Source organism: Hyperolius riggenbachi, chromosome 4 (assembly GCF_040937935.1).
Source record: "Hyperolius riggenbachi isolate aHypRig1 chromosome 4, aHypRig1.pri, whole genome shotgun sequence".
NCBI classification, from domain to species: domain Eukaryota; kingdom Metazoa; phylum Chordata; class Amphibia; order Anura; family Hyperoliidae; genus Hyperolius; species Hyperolius riggenbachi.
In genome coordinates this window covers 15,719,061-15,742,781 of record NC_090649.1, presented here as the reverse complement: position 1 = coordinate 15,742,781, position 23,721 = coordinate 15,719,061, and the positions used below count along the sequence as shown (strand labels likewise).

Genomic DNA, 23,721 nt, shown 5'->3' with positions numbered 1-23,721 from the left:
CTGTTATTTATCAATAGCGCTGTACATATGCCAAACAGCAGACGTTATTGTGCACAGTGACGTTATTTATCAATAGCTCAGTACATATGCCAAACAGCAGACGTTATTGCGCACAGTGCTGTTATTTATCAATAGCGCTGTACATATGCCAAACAGCAGACGTCATTGCGCACAGTAACGTTATTTATCAATAGCTCAGTACATATGCCAAACAGCAGACGTCATTGCGCACAGTGCTGTTATTTATCAATAGTGCAATACATATGCCAAACAGCAGACGTCATTGCGCACAGTAACGTTATTTATCAATAGCTCAGTACATATGCCAAACAGCAGACGTTATTGCGCACAGTGCCCTTATTTATAAATAGCGCAGTACATATGCCAAACAGCAGACGTTATTGTGCACAGTGCCGTTATTTATCAATAGTGCAATACATATGCCAAACAGCAGACGTTATTGCGCACAGTGCTATTATTTATCAATAGTGCAATACATATGCCAAACAGCAGACGTTATTGCGCACAGTGCTGTTATTTATCAATAGCGCTGTACATATGCCAAACAGCAGACGTTATTGCGCACAGTGACGTTATTTATCAATAGTGCAATACATATGCCAAACAGCAGACGTTATTGCGCACAGTGACGTTATTTATCAATAGTGCAATACATATGCCAAACAGCAGACGTCATTGCGCACAGTAACGTTATTTATCAATAGCTCAGTACATATGCCAAACAGCAGACGTTATTGCGCACAGTGCTGTTATTTATCAATAGCGCTGTACATATGCCAAACAGCAGACGTTATTGTGCACAGTGACGTTATTTATCAATAGCTCAGTACATATGCCAAACAGCAGACGTTATTGCGCACAGTGCTTTTATTTATCAATAGCGCTGTACATATGCCAAACAGCAGACGTCATTGCGCACAGTAACGTTATTTATCAATAGCTCAGTACATATGCCAAACAGCAGACGTCATTGCGCACAGTGCTGTTATTTATCAATAGTGCAATACATATGCCAAACAGCAGACGTCATTGCGCACAGTAACGTTATTTATCAATAGCTCAGTACATATGCCAAACAGCAGACGTTATTGCGCACAGTGCTGTTATTTATCAATAGCGCTGTACATATGCCAAACAGCAGTCGTTATTGTGCACAGTAGCGTTATTTATCAATAGTGCAATACATATGCCAAACAGCAGACGTTATTGCGCACAGTGACGTTATTTATCAATAGCTCAGTACATATGCCAAACAGCAGACGTTATTGCGCACAGTGCTGTTATTTATCAATAGCGCTGTACATATGCCAAACAGCAGTCGTTATTGCGCACAGTGACGTTATTTATCAATAGTGCAATACATATGCCAAACAGCAGACGTCATTGCGCACAGTAACGTTATTTATCAATAGCTCAGTACATATGCCAAACAGCAGACGTTATTGCGCACAGTGCTGTTATTTAACAATAGCGCTGTACATATGCCAAACAGCAGTCGTTATTGTGCACAGTGCCGTTATTTATCAATAGCTCAGTACATATGCCAAACAGCAGTCGTTATTGTGCACAGTGCCGTTATTCATCAATAGCTCAGTACATATGCCAAACAGCAGACGTTATTGCGCACAGTGCCGTTATTTATCAATAGTGCAATACATATGCCAAACAGCAGACGTCATTGCGCACAGTAACGTTATTTATCAATAGCTCAGTACATATGCCAAACAGCAGACGTTATTGCGCACAGTGACGTTATTTATCAATAGCTCAGTACATATGCCAAACAGCAGTCGTTATTGTGCACAGTAGTGTTATTTATCAATAGCGCTGTACATATAAGTCACCGCTGTGTAGGGAGGGGCAACTCACCTCCCTGGATCCAATCGCAGCCGGTCTCCTCTTCTGTCTTCTCTTCATAGCCGCTGATACACACGCTGCTCCCTGTAGCCGGAAGCAGCGTGTGTATCAGCGGCTGTAAGGAGAAGCCAGAAGAGGAGACCGGCTGCGATTGGATCCAGGGAGGTGAGTTGCCCCTCCCTACACAGCGGTGACATCGCTTCCCTTCCCTGCAGTCAGACTCAGAGGGGGGAGCACGGAGGGCGCCCGCGGCGAGGAAGGGAGGGGGAGGTCTGGCTGCCCTCTCCGTGGCTGACTCCCCCCTCCATTGCAGCGCCCACAACTCCTTCGGCGCCCAGGGCGACCGCACGGCCCTAAAAACGGGCCTGTTTATCAATAGTACAATACATATGCCAAACAGTAGACGTTATTGCGCACAGTGCCCTTATTTATCAATAGCGCCATACATAAGTCAAACAGCAGACTATTAGTTAACTGCACAACGGTGAAAGGATTTAATGTAACACTGTTAAAAATTCTAAAGATGTCCCAGATTCAGGATTTAAAAAAAAAACAATATTAACATTAACGTTATCAACTTTGTTCAAGTAATGTGCAGTACTGTAAGCGTTAACTAACTTTAATACACTGTAACTGCAGGATTGGAGGTTTAAAAAAAAAATAAAAATCTTCCAAAAGAAAATAGGAAATTAAATTTTCATTGCATAGCCTACCGTTAAGGTTCATAAACTATAAGCAATGAAAATGAAAAATAGCAATTAGTCAAGAAAAAAATAATAGCTTTAAATAAAGATTACTATTAAGAGCGTTAGAGTTATTAATATCAATATAAACATTAGTTAGCGTTTTTGAGAAGACGCTTTTAAAACGGTAATTAACGATTTAGTGTTAACGTCAATTAACAATCAGCGGAAGACAGATTAGCGGCATCACCATGCGCCATTTTCGCATGTACCCACATTCTGTACAGACGTGGAGAGTCTCCCGAGGCTGAGCGGGAATGTGCCACGCAGGGTGAAGACTGCGGGGGAGATTGGGGCATAGGCACTGGTTAGAAGACAGGATATCCACCGGGCCTCACAGTCATATAGGATTAACCACAAATGGCAATTAAGTCAAAATATGCATCTTAAAGAGGAACTGTGGCAAAAATAATGAAATGAATAAACCTCCTTTTTTTATTTGCTCTACAATGTTCATTTATAGATTATTTAGTCAGTTTTTGCTCATTGTAAAATCTTTCCTCACCCTGATTTACAGTCTGAAATTCATCACATCTTTAGTCCTGTCAGGTGGTCTCTGCAGAATGTTTTGTTTACTCTGTGTTCTGAAGCCAGTAGAAACAATACCTGGTTTCCAGAAATGTTCTGGGAGGAGAATTCTGTATAGCTAAACAGCCTGGGCTGTGACATCACTGGGAGGGAGGGGTTACATACCAATATACAGCAATATATAGACATAGGACATGTTTTTTATGCTGAAACCAGGAAAATTAACATGAAAATGTCTATCCTGAATAATTTATGGTGATCCACTATGTGTCACTACAGGGCCTATTTAACGACTTCAGCCCACAGGCTATTTTACCCTTACCATCAAGAGCCATTTTTACCTGTCAGCGCTACTACCATTAATTTGGCCATAACTTTATCACTACTTCTCACACCTGAATGACCTATATCTTGTTTTTTCTTGCCACAAATCAGGCTTTTTGTGGGTAATACTTGTTTTCAGTAATTACTTTATTTTCTATGTATTTTATAGGGAAAAACGAGATAAAATGAAAAAAAATACACTTTTCTCCAATTTGGAATGGGAAACTCTGAAAAAAGAATTATTGGATCTATAAATCAAAAAATGGGCACTCTACCCTACACCATTAAATGTTATATAAAAAATGAATCCACGACTCCCAATCTTCTTTAATTGAAAAAAAAAAGCTAATTCAATCAAGTTTCTCAAACAGATAAAAAAAAAAACCATCCAGTTCTTCTGTACAACCTGTCCTTTGGATCATTTTTGTATCACGTGTGGCCACCATGACAGTTCCCCAAAAAGCCTTTGCAGGGAATCCAATCGCTCAGGAAGAAAACTGTTATGGTTGTTACCTAGATGTTGGGTGAACACTGACCTGTTTGTCTGCAGAGCAAATGCAGAAGGAGTTGGATGAGGTGATTGGTCCAGACAGACTTCCCGGAATCGCAGACCGTTTCCAGCTACCGTATTCCAACGCCGTGGTGCATGAGGTGATGAGATTCGTGGACATCTCTCCATTGGGGGTTGCACACAAAATGGCAGAAGACACAAAGTTCAGAGGATGCAACATTCCCAAGGTGAGGAACAGTGGCGTAGCTAAGGAGCTGTGGGCCCCGATGCAAGTTTTACAGTGGGGCCCCCCAAACACTCTATACATAACAATTGATATGGCGCACCAAACCCTGCCTATGGCAACTACAGTGTCAGAGGTGCGAGAAAGGGATGGGGAACAGCTTGTTACTGATTACCCCCCAAGCACTCTATACATAGCAATCCCTGCCAATGGCAACTACAGTGTCAGAGGTGCAAGAAGGGGATGGGGAGCAGCTTGTTACTGATTACCCCCAAGCACTCTATACATAGCAATCCCTGCCAATGGCCACTACAGTGTCAGAGGTGCAAGAAGGGGATGGGGAGCAGCTTGTTACTGATTACCCCAAGCACTCTATACATAGCAATCCCTGCCAATGGCAACTACAGTGTCAGAGGTGCAAGAAGGGGATGGGGAGCAGCTTGTTACTGATTACCCCCAAGCACTCTATACATAGCAATCCCTGCCAATGGCAACTACAGTGTCAGAGGTGCGAGAAAGGGATGGGGAACAGCTTGTTAATGATTACCACTATTCAAAGTATCTATAGAAGTGATTATTATGAGTACAGGACCAATAGAGAGCTAATGCTGTAGTTGAGGAAGGGCCCTACGGGGCCCCTCTGGCCCAAGGGCCCCGATGCGGTCGCTACCTCTGCACCCCCTATTGCTACGCCCCTGGTGAGGAAACTTCCCGCTGACTGTGGCCTGTGGGAATACAGGGGGTGAAGGAGGTCATTTAGCCAAAGAGGCGTAGATCGAAGCAGGTTATTTTGGTGTACGCTCCGGACCCGCACTGTGCCAGATTTGGTCACCGCAATAAAATCACCGTAATTTGGATGTCGGCAATAGCTGGAACCGAATTATGTCATGTGCAGGAAGGGAGAAATTAGGTTATCAGTAAAGTAAAAACATTTGTTATTTTCCCTGAGATTGCCTCTTCCGACTTCTCCCTGCACCAAAATGAAAAATGTCAGGAAAATATTAATTATTATTTAGTATTTATTTAGCACCAACATCTTCCACAGTGCTGTACAGAGCATATTGTCTTGTCACTAATTGTCCTTCAGAGTGGCTCACAATCTAGTCCCTACCATTGTCATATGTGTATATATGTATCATGTAGTGTGTGTGTATAGTAGTTAGTGTTGGGCGAACAGTGTTCGCCACTGTTCGGGTTCTGCAGAACATCACCCTGTTCGGGTGATGTTCGACTTCGGCCGAACACCTAGTGGTGTTCGGCCAAACCGTTCGGCCACATGGCCGAACTAAGAGCGCATGGCCGAACGTTCCCCGAACGTTCAGCTAGCGCTGTGATTGGCCGAACGGGTCACGTGGTTCGGACCCGAACGCGCTCTGATTGGCCGAACTGTCACGTGGTTCGGGTAAATAAATACCCGAACCACGTCATATTTCCGCCATTTGTCTGTGGGTTTAGCTTTGGGTAGGCAGGCAGGGTAGTTCGCGCTCCAGCCACGCTAGCCAGGGTCCCCCCAGTCATTGTGTCGCTGCTGGGAATAGTAGTACACCGCTCGCTCAGCATTCTGTTTACTGCCACTCTGTGTACCTCGCTCAGCCACACTATATAGCATTCTGTTTACTGTTCTGTGTCTGCTGGGAATAGTAGTACACCGCTCGCTCAGCCACACTATATAGCATTCTGTTTACTGTTCTGTGTCTGCTGGGAATAGTAGTACACCGCTCGCTCAGCCACACTATATAGCATTCTGTTTACTGCCACTCTGTGTACCTCGCTCAGCCACACTATATAGCATTCTGTTTACTGCCACTCTGTGTCTTCTGGGAATAGTAGTACACCGCTCACCCGCCACTGTATAGCATTGTTCTCTGTGTCGCTGCTGGGAATAGTGGTACACCGCTCACCCGCCACTGTATAGCATTGTGCTCTGTGTCGCTGCTGGGAATAGTGGTACACCGCTCACCCGCCATTGTATAGCATTGTGCTCTGTGTCGCTGCTGGGAATAGTGGTACACCGCTCACCCGCCACTGTATAGCATTGTGCTGTGTGTCGCTGCTGGGAATAGTGGTACACCGCTCAGCCACACTATATAGCATTCTGTTTACTGTTCTGTGTCTGCTGGGAATAGTAGTACACCGCTCGCTCAGCCACACTATATAGCATTCTGTTTACTGCCACTCTGTGTACCTCGCTCAGCCACACTATATAGCATTCTGTTTACTGCCACTCTGTGTCTTCTGGGAATAGTAGTACACCGCTCACCCGCCACTGTATAGCATTGTGCTCTGTGTCGCTGCTGGGAATAGTGGTACACCGCTCACCCGCCACTGTATAGCATTGTGCTCTGTGTCGCTGCTGGGAATAGTGGTACACCGCTCACCCGCCACTGTATAGCATTGTGCTCTGTGTCGCTGCTGGGAATAGTGGTACACCGCTCACCCGCCACTGTATAGCATTGTGCTCTGTGTCGCTGCTGGGAATAGTGGTACTGTATAGCATTTCTGTACTGCCACTGTACTGCTGCCAGTCAGCGTGTACTGTAAGGATAAGTAAAATGAGGAAGAAATCCGGTGAAAGAGGGAGGGGCAAGGGAAGAGGTGTTTTCCCTGACGGTTTACGTACAGGCCACAGGGGAGCACCCAAGAAAACCCACTCAATACCGCCCATGTTGTCCAGGACAACCACCCTCACAGATCCAAAAGAACAGGACCAGATAATTACTTGGATGACCTCTCAAGCGTCCAGCAGTGGGTTAAGCAGCACCAGCACATCACGCACGAGGTCCGAGTCCTCAGCCAGTTACAAGGAGCCAGTGGGCACAAAGCTGACACAACCGGCAGCGACACCACGCACACAACTGCCAGATAACCAGTCCGATGAATTACCTCAGGACACAATGGGGTATTCGCAGAAGCTATTCCCAGCCCAACAAACTTCCACCTTTCAAAGGTCAATGGAGGAACAGCCAGAAATGTTGTGCCCAGATTCACAACCATTAACTGTGGGAAATGCACCGCGCACTGAAATACAAGGCGAGTCCGAGGAGGACTCGGAAACCCAAATCCCAGAGCAAGTTGGGCAGGAGGGGTTGCAATTGCAGGAGGTCGGCCGACAAGATCTGGAAGACGACGTTGGAGTGAGCTGCGCAGAGGTTGTTCTGGGGAGCTCTACTCCACGGCGGCGGCCCCCACAATGACATATGACGAGTTTGAGGAGATGGAAGAGGAGGGTATGGACAATGTGGACAGAGACCCAGATTTTGTTTGTGAACGAGAACATCGCCGTCGTAGCAGCAGCACAGATGAGTCTGTTGAAGAACCCACTGCTGCACGAGTTCGCCTTGTGCCACAAGGTAGGCGGCGCGCAATTTCAGGCACCACAAGCGTGGAAGTTCAAGTGAGAGGCAAAAGAGGAGGAAACAGAAATCGCCAGCAAGGAGGCAGGTGCTCCAAAGTCTGGGCTTTCTTTGAAGACTGCACTGAGGATGTTACCATGGCGATTTGCAAGGTGTGCAAGACCCGCCTGAGCAGGGGGAAAAGTATTAACAACCTCTCCACCACCAGCATGAGCCGCCACATGCTATCCAAACATCCCACTCTGTGGGCAAACTCGGCAGGACAGGGTACCAGCAACACTGCCTCCCTTGGGTTCACCAGACTCACCACCAGACCCGCCTCAGCAGCAGCGGTAGCCCAGCCATTGCGTGGTTCACAACATTCACAAACATCAGACGACGCTGACACTGTCACTTTCCGGAGTAGTGCTCTTGAGGTCTCCCAGTGTTCATCAAACACAACAACCAACAGCCCTTCCGTGTGCAGCGCTACGGTTCAGTTGTCTGTGTCGGAGATGTTTGAGCGCAAGAGGAAATTGCCAGCAAATGACCCCCGGGCCGTGGCAGTAACAGCCAGCATAGCCAAGCTTCTGGCCTGCGAAATGCTGCCATATCGAGTGGTGGAGACAAACAGCTTCAAGGGCATGATGTCAGTGGCCATCCCACGTTACGTGGTTCCCAGCCGCTACCACTTTGCGCGCTCTGCAGTGCCTGAGTTGCATGAGCACGTGGTCAGCAAAATAACCCGAAGCTTGAAGAATGCCGTTGCCTGCAAGGTTCACCTCACCACTGACACCTGGACGAGTGCGTACAGCGCACTGGGTGAACCTTGTGGAGCCTGGCAGCGATTCCTCACCTGCTACGGCGCGGGTGTTGCCCACGCCGCAAACAGCTGCACCGCCGTCCCTCCCACTGGATAACAACAGCAGCACCTACCTCTCTGACTCCTTCTCCTCCAACGCATCTCAAAGCTGTACCTCATCCGGAAACGCTAACCCAGCAGCAGTAGGATCGTGGAAGCAGTGCAGCACAGCTGTTGGCATGCGTCAGCAAGCGTTGCTGAAGCTGATCTGCCTTGGGGATAAGCAGCACACAGGGGAGGAAATTTGGAAGGGAATAAAGGAACAGACGGATTTGTGGCTGGCACCGCTGGACCTGAAACCGGGCATGGTTGTGTGTGATAATGGGAGTAATCTCATTCGCGCTTTAAGGTTGGCTAAGCTGACACACATCCCTTGCCTGGCGCACGTGATGAACCTAGTAGTTCAGCGGTTCCTGAGGACATACCCAGGCGTGGCCGATCTTCTGTTGAAGGTGCGTCGAGTGGCCAAACATTGTAGAAATTTCAGTACTGCTTCGGGGGCACTCGCCAAGATGCAGGAGCGCTTCAATCTCCCCCACCATCGCTTGCTGTGTGATGTCCCTACGCGCTGGAATTCTACGCTGCACATGCTAGCCCGCTTTTGTGAGCAGAAGAGTGCAGTGGTCCAGTACATGACGGCGCAGTACCGAGGCGCATCCGGACAGCTGCCAAGCTTCTGTGGATCCGATTGGGCCAACATGTTGGACCTCTGCCAAGTCCTCCAAAATTTTGAGCAATCCACGTTGCTTGTGAGCAGTGACAACTCTTCAGTCAGCATTACCATACCATTGCTGTGTTTACTGAAGAGGTCAATGTTGAAAATCAAGGAAACAGCTGTCATGATGCAACTGGGGGAATCTGAAGGAGAAAACGATCAGCGTGATGGTACCAACATCAGGCCATCCGCCTCAGGGAACGCTGGCCCCAGCAGCTATGACGAAGAAGATGAGGAGGAACAGCTGGAGTTGGAGCAGGAATTTCATGCCACCACTGACGAGGGCCAGAGCGGTGCACGTTGGACTTCCACAATTCAGCGCGAATGGTCAGCAGAAGCAGACCAGGAGGAAGGTGACGACTATGATGCATCACAACAACTATCACAACGCTCACAAGAGGATGATGAGGATTCTGGTAGGACTCTGGCACACATGGCTCAATTCATGCTAGACTGCATTGAACGTGACCCACGCATTGTGCGCATTTTGGACAACACCAATTACTGGGTTTATACCCTTCTGGATCCACGGTACAAACACAATGTTCCAAAACTGCTTGAAGAAAGAGTCAGACAGGTCAAAATGGAAGAATACCAGCAGGCCCTTGTGGAGACTTTAGAGAGGAGATTGACATCCTCCCCCTCCTCTAGCCAGTTGTACGCCGACAGACTGACTTCCGCAAACCCAGGACGACCAGGAGGGCAGCAAACAACGCAAGCCGCAACTAGTGCCCAAAAGGGAATGGTATCGGCAGTGTCCTTGGAGTGGGAAAATTTTCTGACACCCATGCAGCAGCAGCCCACTGAACAGCAAGCGTGCAGATCCACCTCCAACACCGATCGCCTGGAGAAGATGGTCAAGGACTACATGTCAGATGACGTAGCTGTGTCGAACAATCCATCTGCACCCTTCAACTATTGGGTATCGAAGCTAGACACCTGGCACGAACTGGCAATGTACGCAATAGAGGTGCTGGCTTGCCCGGCAGACAGCGTTATGTCGGAACGCTGTTTCAGTGCTGCCGGAGGCATCGTCACAGATCGGCGTATCCGCCTCTCCACAGAAAATGCAGACCGTCTGACTCAAATTAAAATGAATCAATCCTGGATTGGAAATGACTACGCAACACTCCAGGACCCCAACCAAGTAACATGACCAATGAACATCTGGGATGGTGTAGCGTTTCCGGTCCCTGTTTATTGAACCTCTCATCTGTATTACATTTATGACTACATGGTGGCAAAAAGCATTGCTGCTATATCCGCATGCTTTTTGTCCTCATGCAAGGCCTGGGTTGTTGTGTCTCACAAAGCGTGGCCTTCTCCTCCTGCGCCTCCTCCTGTTCCATAACGTCTGCTGCTGCTGGGTTAGCGTTGCCGCGTGGTCCCTGTTTATTGAACCACTTATCTTTATTACATTTATGACTGCATGGCGGTACAAAGCATGCTATCCGCACGCTTCTTGTCCTCATCCAAGGCCTGGGTTGTTGTGTCTCACAAAGCGTGGCCTTCTCCTCCTCCGCCTCCTCCTGTTCCATCACGTCTGCTGCTGCTGGGTTAGCGTTGCCGCGTGGTCCCTGTTTATTGAACCACTTATCTTTATTACATTTATGACTGCATGGCGGTACAAAGCATGCTATCCGCACGCTTCTTGTCCTCATGCAAGGCCTGGGTTGTTGTGTCTCACAAAGCGTGGCCTTCTCCTCCTGCGCCTCCTCCTGTTCCATCACGTGTGCTGCTGCTGCTGCTGGGTTAGCGTTACCGGTCCCTGTTTATGGAACCTCTTCTCTTTATTACATTTATGACTGCATGGCGGTAAAAAGCATGTTACCTGTGCAAAGAAACATGACATTTTCCACATTTAAAAGACAGTTTTTCCTTTGAAACTTTACAATCAATTTTCTCAAAAACTATAAGCTCTTTTTCAAATATTTTTTTTTCCTCTTGTACCCACTCCCAAGGTGCACATACCCTGCTAATTTGGGGTATGTAGCATGTAAGGAAGCTTTAAAAAGCACGAAAGTTCGGGTCCCCATTGACTTCCATTATGTTCGGAGTTCGGCGCGAACACTCGAACATCGCGGCGATGTTCGGCGAACGTTCGCGAACCCGAACATCTAGGTGTTCGCCCAACACTAATAGTAGTCTAGGGCCAATTTAGAGGGAAACCAAATAACTTATCTGCGGATAGTGCCCTGGCTGGGATTCTAATCAGGACCCACCGCCACGAGGCAAGAGCGCCTACCACTACACCACTGTGCTGTCCCATTGCATTTCAGCTATTTTCCCTATCACTACAATGAGATGCCAATAATTCTAAACTGATGTAGGATTATGCAAAGTTTGAATGCAAATGTATGCAGATTGATTACAGACAAGTCAAATCCCACAACGGTGGAATTTCAATTGGTCCATTTTTAAGTTACATACATTTGCATGAAAATAGCATAATCCTGCATCAACTCAAACTATTTGCATCCCACTGACCGTCTCTACGACTAAGAATTAAATCTAGCTTCTCACTGTCCTTTCCCCTAATCCTAAACCTCCTAAATGATTTCTGACTCAAAGGCCTGGTGCACACCAAAAACCGCTAGCAGATCCGCAAAATGCTAGCAGATTTTGAAACGCTTTTTCTTCTTTTTCTGTAGCGTTTCAGCTAGCAATTTGCGGTTTTGTGAAGCGTTTTTGGTGTAGTAGGTTTCATGTATTGTTACAGTAAAGCTGTTACTGAACAGCTACTGTAACAAAAAACGCTTGGCAAACCGCTCTGAAGTGCCATTTTTCAGAGCGGTTTGCGTTTTTCCTATACTTAACATTGAGGCAGAAACGCATCCACAATCCAAAATCTGCAGCAGCCCGGGAGTATGCGTTTCTGCAAAACGCCTCCCGCTCTGGTGTGCACCAGCCCTAAGGACTGGTGCACACCAAGAATGGTTCTGAGCCTTTTTTAAAACGCTTGCAGGGGGAAAACCACTTGGCTAATGAAAGTAATTGGGCTGGTGCATTTTTGCGGTTTTCTGAGGCGTTTCTGCCTCATTGTAAAGTATAGGTGTCACAGGAGCTCTAGTGGCTGACCGCACTTAGCCTTCTAAACGGTGCCAGCGCACAGATCGTGCGAACTCTGGTCGCAGTCAATGCGCAGGAACCGTTAAGAATTAGCCGCAGACAACTCAGAAGGGAGCCTGTGAGACACGGGTGATTACAACTTCACCCACTGGTTCAGGGTACTGCCACCACCGCGGTTACCATGGGACCGTGGAGCCCATTAACTGACTAATCCTGCGAATAAAACGGTTAAACACACGATATTCTGTCTAGCCAACAACAAACAAACAGTAGCGTATCTTCAGAGACCCGGGATCAGTTCTGTGTGTGCTGATAAGCAGGGTAGCAGACAGTGAATGACTTGGAGGAAGTCTTTTATTCACAGCAATATAAATAATTAATATATACAGACAATTATTAAAATCAACAATTATTAAAACAGTAATAGCCAGTATAAAAAATAAAAGAAGGGAGAAAAATACTTAGTTCCTGGAAAGATGTCCTTTTTGTGGGAAAACAGAGTTCTGGGTTTTCAATTTGAGTTCAGAGTTCGGACCAGGTGGATGCCAGCATATCCTCAAGCTGGCATCTGATGAGCTCAAGATGTTTCAATGTGGAGGACACTGAGTTTGGGTCCTCTGCCATTCTTATGCCCCTGCTTCAGTAGGAGGGAGTGAGGGCGGGGAGCCATACACCCCCTTAGAAGATGAGATGAGCCCTCCCCTTGTACTGGGGGCTAGAAATCATATCTACCCATATATGGGCTCTATCTCACAGAACCGTACAGGTCAGGGCAGATTTATTAACATTTTCAGGTCTGTCTCGATTTACCCAGCGCCCTGATACCAGACATGAGGGGTGGGACCCCTGTGGTATCATCAGGCACTTTCAAACTGCCTAACTTGCAGTCCTTACCTCAGAATGTTCTGAAACTTCCTCAGAACCAGCACCGGGGCTCATGCTACACTTCCCCCACGTTTGGCGAAGCTGCCATCTCAGGAACCCCAGAAATATGACAGATCTGGGAAGTTATGGATTTGCTATGAGACTCAGGTTATTCCCAGGCAAAGGCTCTTTGAAGTTTGGAGCAGCCAGCGAGGTGTCGCCTCCCCTGCTGGGAATGAGCCAGCGGGTCTGGCTTTTAGCCCAACTAGATTGCTTCTGCCATGATGCTTGTCACCTTATACCTGATGGATGGGCCATCAGCACAGCTTGAAGCCAGGGACTCTCTGGGGCAGATTAGGCTCAGGCTCATTAGCATATCAAAAGAGCCATCCAGCCTTTAGGATGGTGCTCTCTTTGCTAAGAAAAGGACTTCAGCTGTCCCTACACACTCAACCCAGATCGTACCAATTTGAAGCGCAATCGATGCAGGGAATCGAGTGCGATTGCTTTTTCTTCACGGGCGGTTCCAGGACGCGCCTGCGGCCCCGCAACCGTCCGTGACAGCCCTCCCTGGGGAGAAGGCAGATAGACATTCATCAGCAAGATGTGTGTCGTTGCCGCTAACCTGCGAGATCTGATCTAGTTCCCCGTTGGCGTTCTGGGGTCGGCTGCCCGCTGCGTGTCGGCCAACCTGGCTGACGGGTCTCGGGTTGCCGGTGCGGCGGGAAAACCTATTGGAGCCTGTGGCTCGGTTTCCCTGGACCGGGCGCGGTCTGCTACCCTCAGGGTTGACCCGACATGGACAGTTCTGGACAGGGCGTTTGCGCCACTGCAGTCGGACGTGGTGTCTGCCGGGACTGCTGACAACGGGCAGTGGGTTGGTTAGGTCAACAGCCAGCCCACGCGGGGTTCCCCTGCTAAGTGGCTGTGGACCTACGGGAACCCCGCGGGGATCCCTGGACCTTCCCAGCTCCTGACAGACGGCACATGCTCTGCAGTAGTTTGCTACATCCCTGTTCATCCGGGGCCAATAAAACTGTTTCCGAATACCGGCAAGTGTCTTGCGGACCCCTGAGTGCCCTGTCAGAGGATTACCATGTGCGGATTTCAGCACATGTCCCCTGAACGCACTCGGGACCACAAGCCATTTGGTATTCGCGTGGGATCTACCTGTAGGGGGCTGTACAGACTCACTGTACAGTCTCCCACCTTCCCAGCACACCTTGAAAGCGGCCCCGTCTGCGAGGGGCTCAGCGGCTTGCTGCCTGAGCACCTTCAGGCTTGGGTCACTTTGTAGTGCGGCTGAGAATACGGCGCTGTCAGTTTCAGCCAACTGGCTCATGTCACACGAGGCCAGCGGCTGAAAGGTCTCATCCCTGTGGTCAGAGAAGGGGGAGGAGGCCGGAACCCCCTCCACCTGTTCTGAGCTCGGGTTCTGAGCAGTGCAGCTGCGCGGTACTGCTAGCACAGGTACACTGTCAGAATGGCACAGACGGACATTACTCAAATCATCATTGCATGCAGTAATGACATTGACAGGTATAGACATTTTTTCATTACAGACAGGTTGTACAGTAAACTCAGGTACAGTTACAGCATCATCACAACAGACAGTCTGTACATCAAACTCAGGTGCCTTTGAAGCAGGCACTATTGAACCTGGTACCCTTGAACTGGGCACATTCAACCCACCTCCCCCTGGTGCTCCCCCAAGTGTATAAAGTACCTGGTGGTGGGTGGAGAGTCCGTCTCCTTCCGTGAGCGACAAGGCGGTCGTGGCAGGTTCATAGTAGGACACAAGCTTGCCCAAATCAGTCCCCAGCAACACAGGGACTGGGAGATCCTTCATAACCCCAACAACCCTTTCTTGGATTCCTCCCACTCCCCAATCCAGCTTCACTGTCGCGTGGGCTATGTGAAAAAGGGTGCCCTCTACTCCAGTAAGGGCAAGGGATCGGCTGGACCTGATGCTCTCCTTTGGCACAAGATGTGAGTGAACTAACGTGATGTCAGCTCCGGTGTCTCGAAATCCGGTGACAACTTTGCCGTTCACTCTAACAAGTTGCTGCTGGTCGGTTCGGTCGCGGATTTCCTTTCCGCGGGCAAACAGGACAAAATCTGATGATCCAGGCTGTGGTTCGCTGGCGGGTTGCCTCTGCTGTGGGTGAGGTACAGGTGATGCAGATGATCCAGGTGCTGGTGGTGTCTGTCTCCGCTCCGGACAGTCGAATTTCATGTGTCCGGGCTGGCGGCAGTAGGGACAGGTGACCTCTCCAGGCGCTGCAGGCCTGGGTGCAGCAGCTGCGCTGGGTGGCCTCTGTGGCGGACGGCTCACAGGGGCAGGAGGGTCTGCCGAGGTATTGGGCTGACCTGCTCTCCAGCTGGATGGGACAGTTCTGCGGGTATCAGCCACCTGGGTAGTTGCAAAAGTCTCAGCAAGGTCTGCAGCGACAGTTGCTGAAGCCGGCCTGCGTTCTAGCACAAACTGGCGTACATCAGCAGGGCAAATGTTCAGAAATTGTTCCAGGACTATCAAGTCCTCCAGGACATCATAAGACCCTTTGGTGAGGCCTAGTGTCCACTGGCGGAGTGTGGTGAGCAAGCTGCTGGCCACATCTCGGTACGAATCAGAAGACTTTTTCTGCCAGGCCCTAAACTTTTTCCGATAGGCTTCTGGCGTCAGCTGGTACTTAGTAATGATAGCGTCTTTTATAGCAGCATAATCATTATCCTTCTCCGCAGGCAATTCTGCGAAGGCATCAAGCGCTTTGTAGCGCAGCAAAGGTGTCAGATGTCTGGCCCACTGGTCTTGGGTAGGGATGCTCATTCGGATTCCGCGGAAATGCAATTTCCGAAATTCCGATCGGAAATTGCATTTCCGCATCGGAATGCGGAAATCGGTAATGTAAGTGCCGTAGGCGGATTTCCGCCGGATATCGCGGAAATTTCCGCCGGAAATCGCGGAAATTCTACCCGACTTTAACATCGATTTTCTCAAAAACTATAAGGTCTTTTTGAAAACTTTTTTTTGCATCTTGTTCACAAGATTTGGTTTAATAAACCCTGAAAATTTGGTGTTTCTAGGACTTAAGGGGGCTTTGTTATTAACCATTAAAGTCGGTGGATTTTTACTGTAATGTAAAATGCAGAAAATCTGCATCTGCCTATTTTCTGCATTTTATATTACAGTAAAAATCTGCCGACTTTAGCAGTTAATAGCAAAGCCACCGTAAGTCCTAGAAACACCAAATTTTTAGGGTTTATTAAACAGAATCTTCTGAACAAGATGCAAAAAAAAGTTTTCAAAAAGACCTTATAGTTTTTGAGAAAATCGATGTTAAAGTCGGGCGGAATTTCCGCGATTTCCGGCGGAAATTCCGCATTAGAATGCGGAAATTGGTAGCGGAAGGCGGAATCGGTAATCGGTACATGACGGAATGCGGATTTACCGCGGAATCAGAAATTGGCATTCCGACCATCCCTAGTCTTGGGACAGACGATACTGACGGCATGCTTTTTCAAAAGACCGCAAAAACAAGTCAATGTCTGTGTCTTTTTCAATATTAGCAAATTTAAATTTTGCACTTACGGGTGGTGCAGCTCCTTCAGCAGGGAGGCTGGGCGGTGAACTCCGGCTGGCCTGTTGAACCTTTGCCATGTTGAGCTCATGCTGTCGTCTCTCCCGCGCCTCTGCAGATTGGCGCTCCCGTTCTCGCTCAGCGGCATCCCTCTCTGCGTGGCGTTCAGCAGCAGCAGCAGCAGCAGCTTGCCGCTCCCGTTCCTCCCGCATTTGGCGCTCTTCACGCATGTACTGCAGGTACTTGTCCAGGTCAGTGTCCATCAGCTTTTGTAATGCCTGCTGCATTAGCGGATCAGTACAAACGGACAGTCCAGTACTGGCCGGTTCCAGGCGAGTACTTTCAGAAACTCTGGGGTTGGGGTCCACACTGACATTCTCCTGCGTAACTGTTGATGCAGGGCCCTCAGGATGCACAACCTCTGTACGGTCAGGAGTCTCAGTCTCTGGTTCCCCTTGCCTTGAGTCAGATGGGTCAGCGTCTACCTCAGCAGACACATCCAGCTCCTGCAGTTGCTGGGTATCCCATTGAAACAATTCCGTTACCAGGTCCCCTTGTTTCTTGCGGCCGACATCAATGCCTCTCTCTTGGCAAAGATTTTGCAGGTCCGCCAGGCACATTTTCTTGTAGTTCCCGGACATTTCCACGCCAAATAAAATAAAACTTTTGGGGAGGGGTACTGGCTACACAGTCTCTCTGTATATATAAAAAATATATTGCCTTCCAGCTACACCAACGAATTAGTTCGTTTCTCGATAGCGCTAGCGCTATCGCAGATACTTTCAGCACAACACAGATCCCACCGCTGCCACCACTGTCACAGGAGCTCTAGTGGCTGACCGCACTTAGCCTTCTAAACGGTGCCAGCGCACAGATCGTGCGAACTCTGGTCGCAGTCAATGCGCAGGAACCGTTAAGAATTAGCCGCAGACAACTCAGAAGGGAGCCTGTGAGACACGGGTGATTACAACTTCACCCACTGGTTCAGGGTACTGCCACCACCGCGGTTACCATGGGACCGTGGAGCCCATTAACTGACTAATCCTGCGAATAAAACGGTTAAACACACGATATTCTGTCTAGCCAACAACAAACAAACAGTAGCGTATCTTCAGAGACCCGGGATCAATTCTGTGTGTGCTGATAAGCAGGGTAGCAGACAGTGAATGACTTGGAGGAAGTCTTTTATTCACAGCAATATAAATAATTAATATATACAGACAATTATTAAAATCAACAATTATTAAAACAGTAATAGCCAGTATAAAAAATAAAAGAAGGGAGAAAAATACTTAGTTCCTGGAAAGATGTCCTTTTTGTGGAAAAACAGAGTTCTGGGTCTTCAATTTGAGTTCAGAGTTCGGACCAGGTGGATGCCAGCATATCCTCAAGCTGGCATCTGATGAGCTCAAGATGTTTCAGTGTGGAGGACACTGAGTTTGGGTCCTCTGCCATTCTTATGCCCCTGCTTCAGTAGGAGGGAGTGAGGGCGGGGAGCCATACACCCCCTTAGAAGATGAGATGAGCCCTCCCCTTGTACTGGGGGCTAGAAATCATATCTACCCATATATGGGCTCTATCTCACAGAACCGTACAGGTCAGGGCAGATTTATTAACATTTTCAGGTCTGTCTCGATTTACCCAGCGCCCTGATACCAGACATGAGGGGTGGGACCCCTGTGGTATCATCAGGCACTTTCAAACTGCCTAACTGGCAGTCCTTACCTCAGAATGTTCTGAAACTTCCTCAGAACCAGCACCGGGGCTCATGCTACACTTCCCCCACGTTTGGCGAAGCTGCCATCTCAGGAACCCCAGAAATATGACAGATCTGGGAAGTTATGGATTTGCTATGAGACTCAGGTTATTCCCAGGCAAAGGCTCTTTGAAGTTTGGAGCAGCCAGCGAGGTGTCGCCTCCCCTGCTGGGAATGAGCCAGTGGGTCTGGCTTTTAGCCCAACTAGATTGCTTCTGCCATGATGCTTGTCACCTTATACCTGATGGATGGGCCATCAGCACAGCTTGAAGCCAGGGACTCTCTGGGGCAGATTAGGCTCAGGCTCATTAGCATATCAAAAGAGCCATCCAGCCTTTAGGATGGTGCTCTCTTTGCTAAGAAAAGGACTTCAGCTGTCCCTACACACTCAACCCAGATCGTACCGATTTGAAGCGCAATCGATGCAGGGAATCGAGTGCGATTGCTTTTTCTTCACGGGCGGTTCCAGGACGCGCCTGCGGCCCCGCAACCGTCCGTGACAATAGGAAAGTGGAAAACCGCTCTGAAAACCGCTAGATCCGCGTGCTACACAAAAATGCTCCAATAACGCTCGGCATGTTTAGAAAATCTCTCTAAACATGCTTAGAACTGCTCTGAAAATCTCTTCAAAAACCAGTAGCGTTTGCGGATCCGCTAGCATTTTTGGTATGCCCTGGCGTTAAATTACGATTCTATACTCACCTTCGGTATCTATGCTTTCATCAACTTCAGTGCCAAGTATTCTGACTGTGTAATAATAGCTGGTGATAGTCTCTATAATGATTCTCGATTGCATGAAATTTGATATAAATTGCTTGCAGCTCTGTATTTAGGCAAATCCAAACTGGCCAAAAGTACTTTCCATCCATGTTTGACCAACTGAAAGCGCTGCTTTGTATAAAACCTTCAGTGAACATCTGTTGACTTCAAGGATTGAACATCTGTACAGATTCTTATACTTTAATTACATTTAAAAAAAAATGTACAGAATGCTTCTCTAACTTACATTTGACAGATTAGATTGGTAAATAGGGATGATCGGAAAGAGCAAATTCTGTTCCGCCGGAATTCGCGGATTCCGCCATCGCTGAATTCCGTCGCTATGAGAATTCCCGCCGGATTTTTGCGAAATTCTGTGGAATTCTGGATTCCGACGGAAAAATTTAAATAATCGCAAATGGAACCTTATTTATGCTAAATGGTAGCCCATAGACCCTATTGACTGTTCCCTTAGTCCTCTTTCTCCTTCCTTCCTCCCTTCCTCCTCCCGAATAGCAGCCTACCAAGCACAAGACCTGGGTTCGATTCCCGGCCAATGTATGGAAGCTGGCTTTTGAAATCCTACAATTCCCTAAGCAAGCTCACTTTTCTCTTGGGTACATCACAAGGGTACATGCTAGGCTGGCTTCAGCATGTAGCATTGTAGTGTGTTGTGTTGGTGGTATAATGGTTAGGATAGCAACCTACAGAGCGGCAGGCCTGGGTTCGATTCCTGGCCAATGTATGTGAGTTGGCTTTTGAAATCCAACAATTCCCTAAGCAAGCTCATTTTTCTCTTGGATATATCATAATGGTTCATACTAGGCTGACTTCAGCATGTAGTGTTGGTGGTGGTATAGTGGTGGAGAGAGCTGCCTACCAAACAGCCTACCAAGCACTAGACCTAGGTTTGATTCCCGGCCAAGGTATGTAAGCTGGCTTTTGAAATCCTACAATTCCCTGGAAGACAAGACCCCCCCGGGGGAGGAAGGGAGGAGGAGGGAGAAAGGAAGTATGTTGAGCAGAAATTCTTCTTATTAGGCCGAAATCAGTTCGGTGGGAAAAAAAATTTCTGCGGAATTTCATATTTTTCCGTGGAAATTCCGCCATAGTGATATAGCAAAACGGAAAACGGAACGGAATCATCAAGTTCCGGCCGGAATCACAGAATTTTTAATCCAGCGGAATCCAGCGACCATCCCTATTGGTAAAATTCATCTTCAGTAAGTGTGAGCTCCTCTGCCAACATTTCTCCATAGCAATGCAACAACCGAGATCAATTCTACAGTTTAAACTGACATTTCTTTTTCAGGGAACCAAAGTGTTTGTGGCTCTTGCCTCCTCCCTGGCGGACCCCGAGCAATGGAAGAACCCTTATGAGTTTGACCCGGAGAACTTCCTGGACGACGAGGGCAACTTCTGCAAACAGGAGGCACTAATTCCATTCTCTATAGGTATCACACCCACACCAGACCTCTATGGGTATCACACCCACACCAGTAAGAGTTTCCATTGCACCAGCATATTAGGCATGTCTCCTACTGAGAATGGAGAGATAGAAATGATCAAAGCCTGAAGTCGAAAAAATTGTGGCTTTTGACTTTTTGTAAGCCTGAGGCCGGATTCAGACTGCAGATTGGTGGTAGCGGTATGGTGCAGCCCGGGAGGGCGCACTGCACCGCCCAAAACAGGTCTTTGGGGATTACCGCGTTAGTATGCGGTAATCCCTGTCTGGCAGCTGGAAGTGACGCTCACTTCCTGTGGCCAAAGCGATCAAAGCATAAAAGCATATTGCTAAAATTACCTTCTGCAAATGCACAAAGCGTAAAACTTGCGGCGGGCATTTTAACACACACGTCATGCCATAGGCTTACATGACTTCTTGTCCACTGAAATACGCTGCAGGTCGCCGCAGAGCCACATGGTAACATAGGTGTGCCCTAGCGTCAGAGATAAATCAAAAACGTCACTGCGGAAAATACGTAGTGGCACTAACTCTCTGCGACATCACTGGGAACTCTGTATGCACCCCCCCATCACTGGGAACTCTGTATGCCGCTCCGTAGCATTTTCTGCGCTCCCTGCCTTCCCGTCCCTCCCTCTCCCTCCATGGGCTGCGCAGGACGGATATCCGTCCTGCGCATTGAAGGATAGGCTTCAGCCTATCATATGCCGGCGATCCCCGGCCAATCAGAGGCCAGGGAACGCCGATCTACGTCACGGCGCTGCTGCGCAGCAGCGCCATATGATGTAAACAGCAGGGATTTCTTCCCCGCGTGCTTACATTTTGCCGGCGAGCCGCGATCGGCGGCTCTCCGGCTGTTCACGGAGACACCCTCCGTGAACTGACATGGAAAGGCCCCTCGGTCGAGCGGCCGTTTCCATGGTAACCCACTTAAGACCTGCTGACGCCTATGGGCGTTAGCTGGTCCTTATTAAATCTTGCTCTGTTTATTAGCAGTTGTCAGCATTCTTTGCAGATCTGGAAGAAGTGGTAATTACCATGACCCCTAATTGAATTCTAGATAATTTTACTCAATAAAGGTTTGCTATATGTCCAATGCAAAACATATGTAAGCTGTAATTAGGATGTCTTGCATTACATTGCAATATTGTCCCTCCTCCCACCTCCATAGCAACAGCACTGAAGGTTAGCAACATGTCTGTACAGAACTCTGCCTCACACTGTCACCAGAGAGATTGAATACCGATTAACAGTGTGTGTTTTACAGCACAAAGCCTATCAGGTAGCAAATGTACTCCTTAAACACTATAATTGCTCTGTTTGTTCAATGTTATCAACTGCTTGAACAACTCCTCTTAAGGCCCCATTCACACTTGAAAGCGCAAAACCGCCGGCATTTTGAGTGAGTGATTTTTCAGCGGAAAAATCACTGAACACTGCGGCGCTTTTTCCGCGATCACGTTTAGCGCTTCTATAGCACTGAAACGCGATCGACCGAGATATCGCCTAAAAATGGTGCAGGGGACGCGTTTGCGTTTCATGATTTTGGGTGATTTGCGGCGATTAGCACAACCAAGTAAGAACGGGCCCATAGGTTTTAATTACACTAGCGCTTTCAAAAGCGATAGCGTTTGAGCGTTTACCAAAATCGCCGTCAAAACGCTTATGTGTGAATGGGCCCTAACAACAGAAAAGCTTAGCTTTTTTCCACCAAAAATAATGATAGTTGAATTTAATCATCCACTTTTTCCTTGTAATGACAGCTCCCAGTAATGCTATTCAATGAGCTGTTCAATGTGCTTGGGGAACTTGCCTTTGTACGCAAGTAATGACATCTGTGTAAAAATCCCAACTGTATGGGCAATAAAGAGAATGGAAACTAATTTTAATGTGTGTTACTAATTAAAGTCCTCCTGTTGTTGGTGATGGGGTTACTGTTTTTATTTTTTTTAAATGAACAGGTTTACTGTAAATAAATGGGTGCTATAACTTTCCTGCATAAACTTCTGTTGCAGGAAGGAGAGTCTGTCCAGGGGAGGGTCTGGCCCGGATGGAGGTCTTCCTCTTCATCACCGCTCTGCTCCAGAAGTTCACGTTCCATCCCGCCAACCCCACCGACACCTTCAACCTCAAGGAGCGGCGAAGGGACTTCCGAAAAAAGGGATTGTCCTTCCACCTGATAGCCGAACCCAGAACTGGAATGAAGAATGGACTTCAAAAATAGAGACCCCAATTTAATAGATTCTTGGATCAAAAAGTTACAAAAGAGAAACGTTGTTCCTTTTCTTAGAATGGCCGGTGTTAACTTGTGACAGAAATGACCTGTTTGCCCTCTGAATACACATAAGAGCCTTTTCCACAGACTGAAATAAAATCATGACTTCTGTTTAAAATGGAGCACCGTAGTTTCCAAAAAGGCTGCAGCATTTTGTGCAAGCCAGATAACCTCCTCAAGGTTTCCCCTAACCCTGAACCATGTATAACTCAGCAAACAGGTGCTTCATGCATTAAACATCAGTGAGAGCATTCATCATTGGGTAAGGAGGGGGGGGGGGGGGGGGTTAGATCCCAGGGGGCCCCTCTGTGAAATTGTCATGGGATCCAAACTCCCCCCTGCCATACCCAATCCCCACATTGCAGAGTAACAGCAGGAGCTGAGTTATATTTGCTTGCTTCCAGCTCCTGATCACATGACTCATGTGGTCATGTGATCAGGTGATGGCGAACGGCAGAAGAGAGTGTGCAGCTGTGAAGCATGGAGGAAACCCGCAGTGCTGGAAGCAGGTGGACATCCCAGGCCTCGCAACTTGGAGAAACTTTTTGGGATGAGCATTGTTCTGTATGAGCTCAACCTTAAAGTCAGTGGGAACTGTTAAAAAAAAATAAAAATCAGCCAGATACTTATCTAAGGAGAGGGAAGGCTCTGGGTCCTATAGAGTCTTCCCGATCCACTCATGGTCCTCTCGTTCCAGCGTTGGCTCCCCCGGTAGCAGTATTCCACCAATTGCTCAAATACTGCTGTCCGCCGCAGAAAGAGGCTTCAGGAGCCCGAGTATTCCTGAAGATAGGCAGCTACGTGCTTCTCCCGTGCAAGAGCCCTCTCTCGCGTGTGTG

The 23,721-nt window shown here is 48.0% G+C and overlaps 1 protein-coding gene across 3 annotated transcripts in view; it reads left to right on the top strand.

The window, feature by feature from the left end:
- Positions 1 to 23,000, top strand: part of LOC137570311 (cytochrome P450 2G1-like) — a 56,175-nt gene extending 33,175 nt beyond the window's left edge. For all 3 annotated transcript variants that reach the window (XM_068278952.1, XM_068278951.1, XM_068278953.1), the window contains exons 7-9: positions 4,024 to 4,211; positions 20,455 to 20,596; positions 22,623 to 23,000. In XM_068278952.1, the coding sequence (XP_068135053.1) occupies positions 4,024 to 4,211; positions 20,455 to 20,596; positions 22,623 to 22,831 (539 nt within the window). In that variant the 3' untranslated portion in view covers positions 22,832 to 23,000. The remainder of the gene's footprint in view (positions 1 to 4,023; positions 4,212 to 20,454; positions 20,597 to 22,622) is intronic.
- The last annotated feature ends 721 nt before the right edge of the window (positions 23,001 to 23,721 follow it).